The 16984-nt window shown below is 41.5% G+C and overlaps 2 protein-coding genes across 12 annotated transcripts in view; one reads left to right on the top strand and one right to left on the bottom strand.

Annotated features, from left to right (window-relative positions):
• GRIP1 (glutamate receptor interacting protein 1) overlaps positions 1-5838 on the top strand; it is a 620258-nt gene extending 614420 nt beyond the window's left edge. For all 11 annotated transcript variants that reach the window (XM_069491632.1, XM_069491629.1, XM_069491628.1 and 8 more), the window contains 2 exons: positions 821-967; positions 4034-5838. In XM_069491632.1, the coding sequence (XP_069347733.1) occupies positions 821-967; positions 4034-4261 (375 nt within the window). In that variant the 3' untranslated portion in view covers positions 4262-5838. The remainder of the gene's footprint in view (positions 1-820; positions 968-4033) is intronic.
• Positions 5839-11660: 5822 nt separating this feature from the next.
• The window catches only part of HELB (DNA helicase B), a 29899-nt gene continuing 24575 nt past the window's right edge, over positions 11661-16984 (bottom strand). The window contains exons 12-13 of the mRNA XM_069491115.1: positions 16215-16778; positions 11661-11762 (exon numbers count right to left, since the gene is read on the bottom strand). Coding sequence (XP_069347216.1) covers positions 11661-11762; positions 16215-16778 — 666 coding nt within the window. The remainder of the gene's footprint in view (positions 11763-16214; positions 16779-16984) is intronic.

Below are 16984 nucleotides of genomic sequence, written 5' to 3'. Positions count from 1 at the left end.
ATATGGTAGGGACTCAGTAAACATTTGATGAATGCACAAATGATTTGATCTTTTCACCTCAGACTAGCCCTTGCAGGTGGGCAGGGGAGGAAAGAGGCCTGGGGCAAGCTCTAGCTGGCAGCAGCTGGCCTTGGTGCAGGAAGACAGCAGCAGAGGCCTGTGGCACACGGGGGTGGGTGCCTTGAGCTGCTAAGCCAAACCCTAGGCAAGTGCCGAGGGAGCCAGTCGAGCCAAGTCCCAGGGCCAGGTGTTTGTTATGGGAACACTTTCAGGTCCTTTAGGTAGTGTTCTGTGATGGTACCAACTGGGGAGCCAGAGCACATAAAATGATGCCCTGTGTGGTACTTGCGCAAGGGGAGAGGGTACACTGAGCACCGTGCTTAGCACAGCGCCAGGTGGGAGTGGGGCGGGCAGTTGGCTTTTTCAGCAACATCTCAGCAGTTGCAAAGGGCTGCCTCGTACCAGGCGGTTGTCCAGGAAAATGGTAGAAGTCAACCTGCCCTGGGAAGATTCTCTCCAACAAGGAAGTAGGGAAGCAAGGAGGGAGGGAGGGAGAAAGGACAGAAGGATGGATGAGAACTCTCCAGTTTTCCGTCTCCTTTTTGAGTTCTGGAGGGGACTTTATAAATTCCAAGGATAAGGATATCCTTGGAATGGGGAAAAAAAGCTGCAGGGTTGGGGAGGGGAGCTACCAAATGCTTATATTATAAATCCATTACGTTTACTGAAATTAGTTTGAAAAGAGTGCTCATCAAGAAGTTTCAGAAGCAAAAGTCTCCAGCCCAGCTAAATGTCTCCTTCACATTTTCTCACTTTTCAGGTGACCTTGTATAAGGACTCTGACATGGAGGACTTTGGGTTCAGTGTAGCAGATGGCTTGCTGGAGAAAGGGGTGTATGTTAAAAATATTCGCCCGGCTGGCCCAGGAGATCTTGGTGGCTTAAAGCCCTATGACAGGCTCTTACAGGTAAGGCTTCAGGTGGAATTTTAATTCCTTGCAACTAGCTTATAACCGGGAACTTCCTCCAAATCTTCATGCACGTTTGGAGCTGTTTGCTCTTCTTCCCTTCAAACCTTGTCATTAAGATTATGGAATCAGTAGGAGTGAACAGCTGAATAAAGAATTTTCAGCCCTAGTAAATTGCATCCCAGCCCCAAACGTTCTCTGATTTCTTATCAGGTATTTTCGGCAGTGAGCTCAAAGCTATCTTTCCCAATCTAATGCTTATTCTTCAGACCCCACCCAACCACGGCCGTCTCCCACGGTAATATAGTAATAACATAAACATTATAATAGCATAACATAAGCATTATAATACGTAGTTACCTGACTCCACGCCCCACCAGTCTGCTTCTCCCCACTCCTCAGCGTGACCTACAAGGCCCTTGGGACTTCGCCTCTCTTTCCTTTGCCAGTGTCCTGTCTTGCGTTTCTCTCCATTTACTCTCTGGTTACAGATGGACTTGTTTCGGGAATGGCCACCCCTGGCCGCCTGTCTAACACGCACCTTATTTGCCACCCACGCCCTCTTATTCTTGACACAAAAAAAGCATTTGCACTCAGGCACTTTGCACCTGCTGTTCCCTGAGCTTGTGCTGCTCCTCTGCCAAACATGCACATGCTCCCTGCCGTACTTCAGGTCCCTGCTCGCAGGCATGTTAAACTGCTCTGTCGAAAAGTGCCTCCCTCCCTCTCCATTCCCTCCCCCTGCTTTCCTTGTTTGCAGTGCAGCCAGACTAGTCATCAGTTTCCTCTGTGTTGCCTATCAGAACGTAACTCCATGAGGGCAGGGATTTTATTTGCTGCTCTATTCCCACTTCTAAAAACAATGCCTATCACATAAAAAGTGGTCAGTATTGTATAGAAGAATAAAAGCATTTTGGTTCTGAACCTTGCAGTGTATTATTCCCTTTCCCCTGAAACACTCTTCCATGCCCCATTCCTTACTGGCCTAACTCCTACTTAACTTTTCACTCTCATGTAGATCAGTGATTCTCAACCTTGACCAAAAAATGGAATCACCTGATTTGCCCAGACCAAATCCAAGACCCATTAAATGAGCGTCTCTAGGAGTGAGAATTGGCATCACTGTGCTGTTAAAGCTCCCCAGGTGATGACAATGAACAGCCAAATTGAAAACTACTGGCTTAGAGGACTTTGGTCTCACTTGACCAATGCCCACCCAGCCTCCTTTGCCCCAAGACTGGATTAGGGGCCCCTCCTATATAGGATAGACGCCTTTTCCTTTGGTAGAATTTGTTATTAAAACTTCCTGTTTCCCTGTATGTATCCCCAGCAGACTGTAAACTTCTGCAGAGCAGGGCTAGTACCTTATTCTCTCATTTCCCATTATACGGCGCTCAGTATCTCACACAATATCTGAAACCAAAAAGCCGAACCTGCCTTACTTAATGTAGTACTATTGTGGTCAGGTGCAGTTTCATTTAGCAAAGCAGATTTCTGATCTTATGTACAGGTTTTAGGAAGAGTGTTTTGCAGGAAAGGGAGTGGGTTGACATCAATCTTAGAAACGTACTCACCTGGAATGAGTCTGTCACCAAACACCTGACTGGCTTTCAAAAGAGATGTGTTCACTGAAGCAAGTTGGCATTGATCAATTAAGTGGTTTTTAAAACCAATTCTGGTAGTTATTTTTAACATGGCAGTAGAGCAATCAGTCTTATCCTAGGAGAATGGGGACAATTTATTTCCCATAGATGCTCTAATATTTGCTGAATGAACAACTATGGACAAATTACTTAACCTCTATGAGTGTCTTCCTAGTCTATAAATTGGAGCTATACCTACTGTCATGGAAGTTGAGGCTATAAAAGTAGACTACATTCACAGTATGATAAAGCTCTTGGGCTTGCTGCTGGAGGCATATTAATTTCTTCAGCAGAATGATGACACAATTTGTAATTTAGGCAATATGATATTATTGTGGGTTGCTGGAGGTACGACAGGGAATAGGAAGATCACAGACAAGAAGACCGGGTAGGTGTGGGTAAGATGCCTGTCTCAGACCTAATGAGACTTCAGTATCTTCAGCACTTCCTAATAGAGCAGTGTGGAAGGCAGTTGGCAGTTTGGATCTGTTGGGCAGGAAAGATGTTAGCGATGGAGCTAAAGATTTAGGATACTGAAGGCATGGGTTTGGATCATGTTGCTTTTGGTGGGCTTATAACAAGGAAGAGAAGAGAACCAAAGATAGAATTCTAACCATAACACAATTTAAAGGACAGGAAGAAATAAAAGCAGGAAAAGACTGAAAGTGAGCAGTTAAAATTGATAAAAGAATCAAAACAAAGTGGTGTCCTAGGAACCCAGGAGGGAGAGTGTCGAGACCTGCAAATGCTAAAGGCCCAGGAGGAGGAGCTCCAGAGCATTCCTGGGTGTGACAGGTGGGGTCACTGCCAGCAGTGCAGTGTCAGGGCCCACCCCTGATAAGACTGAGGAGCCACGGGGAAGTCAAGGAGTAGAAGCAGCATGTAGATGATTTTTAAAACTTTTGTTTGTGAAGGAGAAGTGGAAGAAGATGAGCACATGTTTAAGCTGAAGAGGGGATGAGCTCACTTAGAAGAGAGTAGTTCAGTATCACAGTTAAGAGCATGGCCTTTGGAATCAGACTGCCTGGGATTATATCCTAGCTTGAACCTTACCAACTGCTGATCTGAGACCAAGCTCTTAACCTCTCCAGGCTTCACTTTTCTCATCTGTAAATTGGGGATAATATTCAGCACTTAGAGAACCCCCCCCCACACACACACACACACAGGTGAAGCACCCTGCTTGGCATGAGGATGGTAGGGTGTGTACTTCTTCCCTGCCTTACAATCTAGTAGCAGAGAATAAGTGAGCCGATAGCCACCTTATATGTAGCGTAGTCAGCAGGGATTGACCTCTCTGTACGTGGCACTCTCTTAAACACTTTCAAGACTGTAAATAACTTGTTGCACCTGAAGTATTCCTCTGGGCTTTGGGAATTACAGTTACAACAATAATTGAAAATGGCTCTTCTTGACTTTTCAGGTTAATCACGTCCGAACAAGAGACTTTGATTGCTGCCTAGTTGTACCCCTCATAGCAGAATCTGGTAACAAGCTGGACCTGGTTATTAGCAGAAACCCACTGGCTTCACAGAAGTCCATAGAACAACAGACTCTACCAGGAGACTGGAGTGAACAGAATAGTGCTTTTTTCCAACAGCCTAGCCACGGTGGTAATTTGGAGACACGAGAACCCACTAATACATTATAGCAAAGCTTTTTATAAAGCAGGACAAAAGACTATCTACATGGTGCTAAAAATCCCTTTAAGATTTCTGTGACGTTTAAAGCACAGATAATCACGTGGCATTAACTGCAAGCACAGGGGTCTTTTAAATCTCTCTCATGGCTCATGTTCACTTCCCTTTTCAAGTTGAAGAGGTTTCTTTTTTGGGGACCACTATGGTACATGGCAGGCAATTCCCTGCCTGGCCCAGTGGTAGAAAAGAATAGGTAGGTCGCCCCTCCCCACAATTAACATCAGAGGAAATTTTTTACAAGTTCATCTCACTATCACTTTTAAAAAAAAAAAGAAATGCCTGTTTGAAAATATTCTCTATGATAATTTCCTTGATTCTCTTTGAAATCAGTTTCTTACTATGAAGTCATTAATGTAAGAATTTGACCAACAAAGCTTTTCATAAGCTGGCTCTACTAGGGGAATTAGTGTTTGGTAAACTGCTGGGACTGCAAGGACGGGAGGGGCACAGGTATAAAATTAAGTTATCTTAAACTGTTTCCGCAATGATGCACGTAGGAGACCATAATAGGTGGTGGTAAATGTTTTGCCCAAGTATAGGAATGATTTTTAAAACTAAGATGTATGCTATTCCCTATGCAACAAATTATCAAACAGGATATGTCTTGCGACCTGTTTTGTTTTTTTTTAAGGACACATTTTTAATAGCTGAAAATCTCTGATAATGAATTAGAGTGTGTAGTCACACTGAGAATTAGTTATATTATTTTTAAAATTCAAGACTAAGAACTTAAGAGAGAATGAAGAGTCTATTACAATGAGGTTCATCTTAATGATAGGCAAATCAAACTCATACTGCTTGACATGTTTTGAAAACTGGTAATATTGAGGGGTGTACAGCACATGTACTTAAAAATGACACTGGACTATCTTTTGTTCTGAGCCATGCCACTTACTGAAGTTGTAAATACATTTTTCACAAAATGCATTGCCAATTATCACCATCCCTCAAAGCAATAAATCGTGACAGTTGCTTTTACTGTTTGTCAGCAACTGTTTTCATTTGTTCAGATATTTTGAATAGCTACACTAATAACTGTTATTTGGTGAATAAAAAAAAATAGATCTGTATGTTGATGGTAGAAGCTCCATATCAAAATGATTATTTTCCCAACATTTTCATTTTGGTCAATAATTCAAACTACCACTTAGGCAAAGCATTTGAACACTGTGTCCTTTGTTTAAGGAAAAAGTTCACCTTTCTTTTTGTGCAAAGAAATATATTACTTCAATCACATTTCAGAACCGCCAGGGCAAGAAAGTATAAAGCAGAATCATGTTAAGAAAAAAAGAAAAAAGATCATGAGTCACTTAAATATGTATTTTTATTTGTAACAAACAAGTATTAAACTGTAAAGTATTTTTGTACAAATTTAATACTTTAATAGCATGATATTTATCGTCTATGTATGGTTTTGGGGAATTCAAAATTGTTGCAAATATTTGTATGGAAAAAAAAAAAACCCTCTACCAAATGGAATAAACAGTGATTTTAAAAAGCCAAAAAAAAAAAAAAAATGACATGCATTTTTGGTGCTTTATTTCAGTGTTTTAGCTGAGTCCTACACAATGTTTATTTTTACATAATTTTCTAAAGGGAAAAGGTTTTTACCATAAACTTGAAAAGCACCATGGAAGAGTGGGAAGAGCATGGGTTTTAAAATTGGATCCAGGTTTGAATTCCAGCTCTGGTACTCGTGAGGTATGAAATCTACTTACCATGAGTCAGCTTTGCCACCTGATACCGAAGGGCTCATCTCTACCACAGGACTGTTCTGAGGACTTAGGCGTGAAATACATAAGAAAGGGCTAAAAACACCCACACACATACAGGAACACCTCCACAACCAATGGTGCATTCACTCTAGGTGACAAATATAGGACCAAGGATCACATCTGTCCTCAGAGAACAGTACATGTATTCTACAAGATACATTTACATAAACTGTGAAAACATGCACACTTTAATTATGCTACCTTTAAAAAAAGACTATACCTGTAGTCCCAACATTTTCATTCTTGTAGACTGCCTTGCAGGCCTTGTAAATTCACATTCATTTCTATACACTTGCATTCAGTGTTCCCAGGGTTACATTCTGAGAGGGTATTTTCTAGCACACAGGAGCCACATGACCCCAGCTAAAGCTCTATTATCTCAAAATCCAAGCAATTGTTCAAATTTTTATTGCACTGTATAGTTAGTTATATAGTGTGGCCCAACTTTTGCATAGAGTACAACTGAAGCCAATGAAGTGAGTGTGTTTAAAACTGAGTGAATAAAGGCAAATGAGAAGCTGTATCTCATGTAAAAGACGCAGAGTGTCAGTTGTAATCAAAACTAAAACGAATCAACAAAATTAGAAAATGGCTGTAAAAACAACACAAAAAAGCCCTCATGATTGCAGGTAGCACTTTTCAAATATAGTGGCCAGGCCAAAGGAAGAGTTCCTCCATGCTACGGTCAGCCAACAAGTTTTGAGCATCCCATTCCTCTAAGAAGGGCGATGGCAAACTCTGACCTGAAAGGGTCTGGTGTTATGCCACCAGAAGACTGGCAGAAGGGACTGGGGATAAGCAGCCAGGCGGGGCAGAGAGACAGGTCTGTTTGTATCACTGGGCCAGAATTAGGACTTATGGACAGAGGTTCCAGTGAGGCAGACTTCAGCATAATATAAGGAAGAGATTTCTAATACTAGTGTTGTGCAATGGTTCTCACTATCCAATCAAGACCATCAGCATCAGAAGTGTGTGTTCCACTGGTGACTGATGGGCATCTAGCAAACAGTGAGCTGGGGTAGATGGCCTTGCAATTTTAACATGCTGTGATTAAACAATATTTGCTTTAAGTCCAAATCATGGGATCCTAGAAGTATCCTCTTTTCATAAAATCTTACAGAATTTTGAATTAAGTTATTTGTATTTTGGCCAACAGTACATTCATAAGAGTTAGTGCTTTGGAATATTCAGTTACATAGTATTATTATAGTTGCATTGTGTTTTAATGGGGAAAAAAAAGGCTATATTCATGTTCTTTTTGACGACGTTAAACTTTACCAGAGTCCTATGCTCTGGAATACAGCCAGAGTTAAAGAAATTATATTTCTATAAGTGTGGCAGTAACTGCTCTGCCAGCATTTGTGATCCAAGAAATGACTCAGTACAAAAGAACCACGCTTCCCCACATGATTTAGGTAAGATTCAAAGATGTCCCTCTTTTGTTCACCTATAACAAAATCAGATACAGAACCCCCTGGCAAATTCCCATTCTTTGCTTCAAAAATAATTAGCTGAACTGTTTGTATCCACTGACCAATCTAGACAAAATATTACACTTCCTTCCCACAGGCCCCTGAACTCTGACCAACCCTCAGCCTGAAGCAGCATACAGCCCCTCCTTAGCCCCTCCTAAGAGTAACAAAGATAAAAGTTAAAATTAATGAAATAGAGAATAGAAAAAAAATAGAGAAAAATCACTGAAACCAAGTTAGTCCTTTAAAAAGATCAGCAAAATTCATAAACTTTTAGCTAGACTAAGAAAAAAGAGAAGGCTTAAATTACTAAAATGAGGGATGAAGGAGGGGCTTTAATACCAACCTTACAGAAATAAAAAGAACTATAAAGGGACACTAGGATCAACTGTATGCCAACAAATTAAATAACATGGATGAAATGAACAAATTCCTAGAGAGACACAAAAACTATCAAAACTGACTCAAGAAGAAATAGAAAATCTAAATAGATCTATACCAAGTAAAGAGATTTAATTAGTAATTTAAACACTTCCCGCAAAGAAAAGCCCAAGCCCAGATGGCTTCACTAGTGAGTTCTACCAAACATTTAAAGAAGAATTGGTACCAATTCTTCACAAACTCTTCCAAAATCGAGGAAGAGGGAACACTTTTCAACTTGTTCTATGTGATTACTATTTCCCTGATACCAAAAACAGACAAAGATATCACAAGAAACTACAGACTGATATGTCTTATGAATATATATACAAAAATCCCCAACAAAAAACTAGCAAACTGAATCCAGCAGCACATAAAAAGGATTATGCACTATGACCAAGTGGGATGTTCCTGAGATACAAAGTTGGTTTAACATCCCAAAATTAGTGTAACACACCATATCAATACAATAAAGGACAAAACTACATGATCATCTCAATAGATCAAACGAGATTGGGCACATTCAGTGTAGTACCGCCATAGATGATCATCTCAATAGATGGGCAAAGCATTTGACACAATTCAGTGTCTCTTTATAATAAAAACACAGAAGAAACTAGGAACAAAAGGGAACTTCCTCATATGGATAAAGGGCTTCAAAGAAAAACCCACAATTAACATCATAGTTAATGGTGAAAGTTTTGCTTTTTTTTTTATTTTAGAGACAGAGTCTCGCTCTGTCACCCAGGTTGGAGTACAGTGTCATGATCATAGCTCACTGAAGCCTTGAAGTAGTGGGCTCAAGCAATCCTCCTGCCTCAGCCTCCTGAGTAGTTAGGATTTACACCATGCCTGAGTAAGTTTTTTTTAATTTTTGTAGAGACAGGGTCTTGCTGTGTTGCCTAGGCTGGTCTCAAATTCCTGGATTTATGTGATTCTCCTGCCTCAGCCTCCCAAAGTGCCTAGCCAGCATGCTCAGCAATGGTGAAAGATTTAATGCTTTCTCCCTAATACCAGGAACAAGATAAGGATATTCACTGTTTCCACTTAGAAGTTTTAGCCAGGGCATTAAGGCAAGAAAATGAAATAAAAGGCATCTAGATTTAAAAGGAAGAACTAAAAGCATCTCTATTTGCAGATGATATAATCTCTTATACCAAAAATCCTAAGGAATCACTAAACACCTGTTGGAACTAATCAACAAGTTCAACAAGGTTAGAAGATAAATAAGATCAATCCATAGAAGTCAATGTATTTCTGTATAGTAGCAGTGAAAAAAACAAAAATAAATTAAGAAAACAATTCCGTCTATAATAGGATCAAAAAAATAAAATATGTTGGAATAAATTTAATAAAAAAGCATTATAAATTTATTGAAAGAAATATAAAACTTACACTCTGAAAACTACAAAGAAATTAAAGAAGACCCAAATGATTGGCAAGACATCCCATGTTCATGAATCATAATACTTAATATTGTTAAAATGGCATTACTCCCCAGATCTATAGATTTAACACAATCCTCATGAAAATCCCATCTGGCTTCTTTGCAAAAACTGACAAGTGGATCCTAAAATGCATATAAAATGGAAGGAACCCAGAATAGCCAAAACAATCTTGAAAAAAGAACAATGTTGGAGAACTCACACTTCTTGATTTCAAAACTTACTACAAAACTACAGTAATGGCATAAGAACAGATGTATAGATCAATGAAATAGAATTGAGGATCCTTAAATAAAAAAAACTTCACATTTAAAGTCAACCAATTTTTAACAAGAGAATTCAATGGGGAAAAAATAACCTTTTCAAGAAATGGAGCTGGAACAACTGAATATCCATATGCAAAAGAATGGAGTGGAACCCCTACCTCACACCAAATACAAAAATTAACCCAAACTCAATCAAAGATCTAAAGATAACAGCTAAACCTATTGAACTCTTAGAAGAAAAAAATAATAGTAAATCTCCATGACTTTGAATAGGCAATGTTTTCTTGGCTATAACACCAAAAGCACAAGCAACAACAAAAACAGATACACTGGACATCATCAGAATTAAAAACCTGTGCTTCAAAGGACACTGTCAAGAAAGTAAAAATAAAATCCACAAAATGGAAGAAAAATTTTGCAAATAATGTTTCTGATAATGGACTTATTCACTGAATATATAAAGAAAGAACTCTTATATTTCAATAATAAAAAGAAAAATTACTTAAAAGTGGACAAAAGATCTTAATAGACATTTCTCCAAAGAGGACAAATGGAAAATGTTCAACATCATTAGCCTTAAGAAAAATACTGCAAATCAAAAACACAAAGCAATATCATTTCACACCTTAATCAAGAAGTCAGATGGTAACAAATGCTGGCAACAATAGGAAGAAACTGGAATCCTCATACACTGCCAGTGAGAATATAAATTGACACAGCTGATTTGGAAAACCGCCTGGCAGCTCCTCAAAAGGTTAAAGGTAGAGTTATCATCTGACCCAGCAAGTCTACTCCTACTTATATACCCAAAGGAAATGAAAGCTTATGCCCATACAAAACCTTATACCACAGATGTTCATAGCAGCATTAGTCATAATTGCCAAAAAGTGGAAACAACTCAAATGTCCATCAACTGATGAATGGACAAATTCAATGTGCTATATCCATACGATGGGATATTATTTGGCAATAAAAGGAGATGAAGCACTGATACACTACTGATATAACATGGATGAAGTCTGAAAACGTTATCTGGTCAAAGAAGTAAGGAACAAAGCACCACATGTCCAGAATAGGTAACTCCCATTACTAAGTAGTAAGGCTAAGTAGCTTAGTGAGCCTAAGGAGATTAGTGGTTACCTAGGGCTGGGGGAGGTCAGGAGATTATGGCTAAGGGGTGTGGGGTTTCTTTGGGGGGTTTGAAAATGTTCTAAAATAGATTATGATAATGGTTGCGTACCTCTGAAAATATAATAAAAGCCACTGAATTGTATATTTTAAATGGGTGAACTGTATGTGAATTATATCTCAATAAAGATATTTAAAAAACACTGGGATAACAAACACAGTTTTCCTCTTAACTTTTTCTTTTACCATTTAACAACAAATAAAAATTTAAAAATCAAATTACTCTAAGAGAAAAAAATATTTCCGAAGTGGAATATATTCAAAACAATGTGCTCTCAACCCAGAAGGCATTTCCAGGAGAAAGCCCCATAGGTACCGGACCCAGACAGCAGTGATGGAGTGAGAAGCAGCTTTGTAAAAGGACCACGTCCTGGAATGTGTATCAGTACCATCAACAGATGTGATTACAATTTATCTTTGCCCCTGCTTCAACACATTGGCAAAGACGACCCACAATGATCATGAAAGTTACTAAGGCATTAATTTGTCCTAGGAACAAATTAAAACAATTTTTAAAGTACATAATTTTATAAAAATATATATATAAAGAAAACATCTTTTCCCTTCATTCATGTCCAGAGCTACCAGTTCTCATGATGACAGATGTTGAAATTGTTAAGGTCTTCTTTGATCAAATGGATTTAAAACATCTGCTAACGTAAACACCTTAAAATAAAACTCCAGTTACAGGCGTCATCTTTTCTCTTGATATTTTGAAGCTACAATGTTCATTTTGTCTTGAATGGAAAAAACAGATGATTATTTTGAGCAATCTGAAATAAGATTAAGTTTCCTCATTATTTGTGGGTTTGAAAAGTTGCCTGGGGGCTAAATTATTGAGTCTCAAATTCTGAAGTATGGATGACACTTGTGGAGATTCTCTCACCTGTTAGAACAATAAAAATACAGTTAATTTTGTAAAAATGTAGTCTACCCTTATATACTTCTATTCCCTCTGCTTCTGAAAAAGAAATAATGCATTTTCCCCAACCTTTGAAAGACTTGAGAAACCAGAGCAGTTGGCTATCAGCTCCTTGTAGGATCAGATCTGCTTTTACTCACTGTGGTCTCTCCAGCACCCAGCTCTGGGTCTGGCATGTAGAAGTGACTATTTACTGAATGAGTGCATGTGTCTAACTTCTAAAGCCATGGATAGGGCCCACCACGGAATTTGGCAGCCCATTAAAAAATTAAAATGCTAGCCCCTTGTTAAAAAATTAAGACCTTCAAGATGGCAACTGCAGAATATAAGAAAGTGTGGGGCCCTTCTAAGCACAGGGTCCAGGATGACTGCCCAGGTTGCGTGCCCACGAAGCCAGTTCCGAATGTGGTAAGATGAAACACCGCAATGCCTCCATCACATTCTTCATACTATCAGTGATTCCCAAGCACAGTGAGCCAGGATGATCGTGATAAAGTTAGTATCTGCAGAATTGGATGCTGATTGGGCTCCTGCGCAGCTGTGTGAATGTGAAGGGCAGGTATGTGGGCAGTACTTGTTGCTGAATGCCACCGTTGAGAAATAACAAGTCTCAGTGCACCCAAAAGTCTAGAATTAGGGAAACACATAAGTCCCTCATTTACCAATCCTGAAGCTGTGAACTCTTAGTTTCCTGATTTCTAGGAATTCTTGTGGATGTCACATACTTTTGGCAAACCTTGTGAGAAAACTTGTCCTCTTCAGTTAGAGAACTTTGTGCAGCTGCCGTTGGGCAGTGACATCAGCCCCACTGTCACTCTATGCTCACAGAACTGCAGTACTGGCCTTGGCCAGAGTGTAAAAGCTTTGGCAGACTCAGAACCGAGGACAGAGAAAGCTGCCATTTTCTTTGTGACATCGCATAACCTATCATCCCCTATCTCATGTTGGCGCTAAAGAACGTAATGCAAGAAACTTAGAAAAAGCCTCTTTCTTTGGAATTCCCTCTCGTTTCTGCTTGGGTTAAAAGCCTTATTCCAGGGCCTCTGCAAGAGAAGACAAGTTTACTTTCAGAAAAAGATGTTTTACTGATATGGAAACTCCATATCAAAGAGTTGATCTGGGATACAGAATAAAGCTTAGAATCAGCAGTGACTACTACTGCGGGGGTGAGGGGGAAGAAAACCTTTTTTTCCCACTATGTTCACTTTAATCACTTTTCTCACAAAACTTGTGCCTCGGCCTCTTTTCCCAATCCTGGATGATGATACTTGGATCTCCTGTATGCCCAAGTCGGAAGCCGAGGAGTCATCCTCAGGCCCCACCCTACCCACACATAACCAAGCACTAAGTCCCATCCACTCTGCCCCTCAAGCACCTCTTCTCCAACCCTGTCGCCACTACCCAACGTTAGAGCATAAGCATGTTGAAGTGCATATTGAAATAAGGCTATTGAAATAATCTTTTTGCTGGGAACTCACCCGCTAATCTCTCTGAATTTCTCATTCTCCACTGGACTATTCCAGCAACACACTAAGATGCCTTAATGCACCCATCCCAAGTAAATAGCTTTCCCTGACCACAAGTCCTCCATCCAGATACAACTCGATCTCTCTGCTGCTTTCCATAGCAACTCTCTTCCAAAACCCCCACTGCTTCCTCCACCTGTTTCCCTCTCATTCTCTCACCAGCCCACCCTGAGCAGGCTTTCGTCCTCCCCACGTAACACTGGTTTTCCCTCTATCTTACTCACACTCCTCTGTAGTCTCCTTTGCTCACTCCTCCTCCTCTGCCGGATCCCTAAAAGCTGGGAGCACCCTAGAATCCTCCCTCCACTGTCTGTGGTCTCTCCTAGTCCTTTCAGTATCACCACGTGCAAAAGACTCCCAAGTGGGCCTTTCCTACCCCCTCCCCTGAGGCTCTAAACCCCTCTACCAATTGCTGACTTACTCAACAAGTCCACGCACATTTCTACTAATAATTGGCACCTTAAGCACAGCGCATCACAAGAGAGCGCTTCATTTCCTCAAGCGAGTTCTCACGTCTTTCCCATCTCAGGAAATGGCAATGCTATTCCCCAAATTGCTTCAGCCAGAAATCCAGGAATCATCCTCCATTACTTTTTCTTTTACCCCGTCACATCTAATCAGCAAGTTGTGCAGACTCCATCTTCAAAATGCATCGGGAATCCGATGTTCACTAGATTCTCCCTAGGACAACACCCTGACTGGTCTTGCTGCCACTCCACTTTGCCCTCCACAGGCGCCAGAGGGATCCTGTTTAAGCAGATGTTAGATGGCATCACACCCCTGCTTCAAGCCTGCAGGGATTCCCACTGCAAGGAGAGTAAAATCCCAAGCCCTCCCGTGGTCCTGCCCATCTCCAGCCACATGGTCGTCCTCACTCACTAGCCACACTGGCCTCCTTCTCCTTCCAGTAAGACCACTCCTTCTCACGTGCTGCGTTGTCTACATCCTCAGCCTGGATGCTGTTCCTTGGAGCCCCACATGCCGTTTCCTTTGTGCCCTTTGGTGCCCAGCTCACACGTCACCTCCGTGGCGAGGCCTGACCTGGCTGCCCCTCCCCTGCTGTTCCCTATCTCATTGACCCATTTCATTTTCCTCACAGCCTCTAGATCTAAAATTTTAATTTTCTCTCTTATTTATTGCCTAGGGCCCATCTGTGGAATGTAATGTCCACGAAGCCAAGGACTTGTCTACTTTCCTCCAACATTTAGATCAGGGACTTGCAGATTTTTTTTCAAATTTTTACTAAAATTTTATTCCAAATGTTGAATGAGGGGAGGCAGCGAGAGAAAGGGATTCAAGCTGAGTCACACAGTAAGAGCCAAAAGGAAGAGACGGGAAAAAGTCTGATTCATTTTAGTGAGTGAAGACATTAGCTTGACTAAAGCACAAAAAGAATAGTGGGAAATGAAATGACATTGGGAATGCTGGCATCAAACTGACAGAGGTCTCAAATGCCAACCTAAATAGTCTCCAATTTATACGGTAGGCACTAGGGAACCACTGAAGACTTCTGAACAAAGGAGTGAGCTGAGTGAGCACTGAAGGTGGGGTGTAATCTGGTGACGATGTGTGGCCTATATAACAGTGCCCCCCTTATCTGCTTATCCATCTTGGTAGATGCCTGAAACCCTGGGTAGCACCACACCCAAATATACTGGTTTCTTTCTATACATACATGCTATGATAAAGTGTAATTTGTAAATTAGAAATAGTAAGAAATTAGCAATAGCGAGTAATAAAAAGGAAAGACTGAATACAAGCACTGCGACACTGCACCAGTCAATCTGATGGTGTCTAACGGGCAGGGGGCTTCTGCAGCGTGCACTCACTGGGGATGAAGACCTAAAATAGGGCAGACGAGATGGACTGGAAGAAATCCCTCAGAGAGACACTGTGCAGTAAAGTTAGCCACTCCCTGGAGGTAGAGGGTGAAAGCAAGGTGAGTCTAAGGTGATTCCAGGACTTTAAGCTGTGGAACTAGGAGAACGGTGATTGAAATGGGCAAATCGGAAGAGAGAGTAAGATGTTGGACCGTGGTTCCAGACAGTCCATCTCTGGGAGCAAAGACACAGATTAGGCAGTTGGTTCGTTAACGCCTCTCCAGTGTTAGAGCACTCCGCAAGCCACCAAGTTGTTTACATCATCCTCTGTTTCCACCACCGCAACCAGTGCAAGAGTGAGAACAGTGGCTCACTTATCTTTGAATTCCCAGGGCCTGGAACGTCACTACAGTTGAAATGTCGTTGAACGAATCCCGGTGGTGCACAGGGAACTGGGAGGATGGGATCAGTTCTCAAAGGAAACATGAACTGGGCCTTGGGGAGGCGACTCCAGTCAGAGAATAGGAAGGAAAAAAGGAGTGAGGAAATAAAGGGGAGATGACCCAGCTAGGCAGGGGAAGTGCTGGACAAGCGAGGACACACCGAAACAGGGGCCACAGTTAAAACTATTAAGTGTCAAGAAAAAAGTCAAGGAGAACAAGGCCTATGAAAAAGTCCCTGAAGTTGACATGAAAGTAACTGGGAAAAGCTGTTTCAATGGAGTTGTGGGGACGAAAGTGAGATCATGGCTTGCAAAGTGGAGTGGGGGAGGGGAGTGCTGCCGAGGAAGATATCTGGAAAGAAGGGGTAAGACGACAAAGAGGTTTCTGCTGGTCCATTATCTCCCATCAGTCTGTCGAGGCTGCCTGGAGTGACAGCCTCAAGCAGAGTGAGGAAGAGTGACAGGATCGATTGGGGAGAGAGGAGGGGAAATGTGACAGACAAGAAAACAGCTATTTTTACGTCCTACAGCACAACGTGCCACTGATGGAGATACACAGTCATATATAAGCACACTGAAGTTAGCAATATCTAAGTAAAAGTTGAGTACATGCAAACATCACTCCTACCGCAAGTATTTTGCTTGGACTTTCATCATCATTCACATCACTGGTTCTTTTGGACCCTCGTGATTTTAATAAATCCTCATCCATATCCACCTCATCAGATGCCACTGATTGCCATCTTCCAGCAAAGGCATGTGTCTTGTCATCAGCCGAAGAGGCCTTGCCCCTGGTGACGTCGTTTGTTGCCATTTTGGCCATAACTCCAGGGAATGGTGATGCTGACAGTGTGCTGGGTCCTCCACTGATGCCATCTGTCACCATTTCAGCCAAGACTGCAGAGAGTGGTGATGCCAATGGTGTGCTGGGTCCTCCACTGTCTCCAGCACTCTTGGATGGGGACGGAAAATCTGCTGGAGGTGCACAGCTAAGGGAGAGACTGTTTTGCAAGAAATGTTTCAAACGAGTTTTTCTGGGAAAATTGCTTTTCCTGATGGCATTCCGGAGCTGAGACTCTTCTGCAATCACATACACTCGGCAGCGGCCCCTGGTCACCGCGGTGTAGACGTGCTGCCAGTGCTGGCGGCCCGCCTTCCCCACCACATAGACGACTGACTGCTCCTCGGACCCCTGGGAGGCAATAACACAGTGTGAGGATTTAATGCCATGGAATGGCCTCAGACAGTTTACAAAGGAGGAAAAGAGACAAGTCCTCAAAGTGCTCTCAAGCACCTCCTACCTGGCCAGAGTATTCTTCTAAGTCCATCTTATGGGTTCCATATTATTCACTACCCAAGAACTCATGTTTGTTAAATATGCTGCTAGGTTCAGTTCTC

The sequence above is a fragment of the Eulemur rufifrons genome, chromosome 16, assembly GCF_041146395.1.
Source record: "Eulemur rufifrons isolate Redbay chromosome 16, OSU_ERuf_1, whole genome shotgun sequence".
NCBI lineage: Eukaryota > Metazoa > Chordata > Mammalia > Primates > Lemuridae > Eulemur > Eulemur rufifrons.
This window is presented reverse-complemented; position numbering and strand designations above follow the sequence as displayed.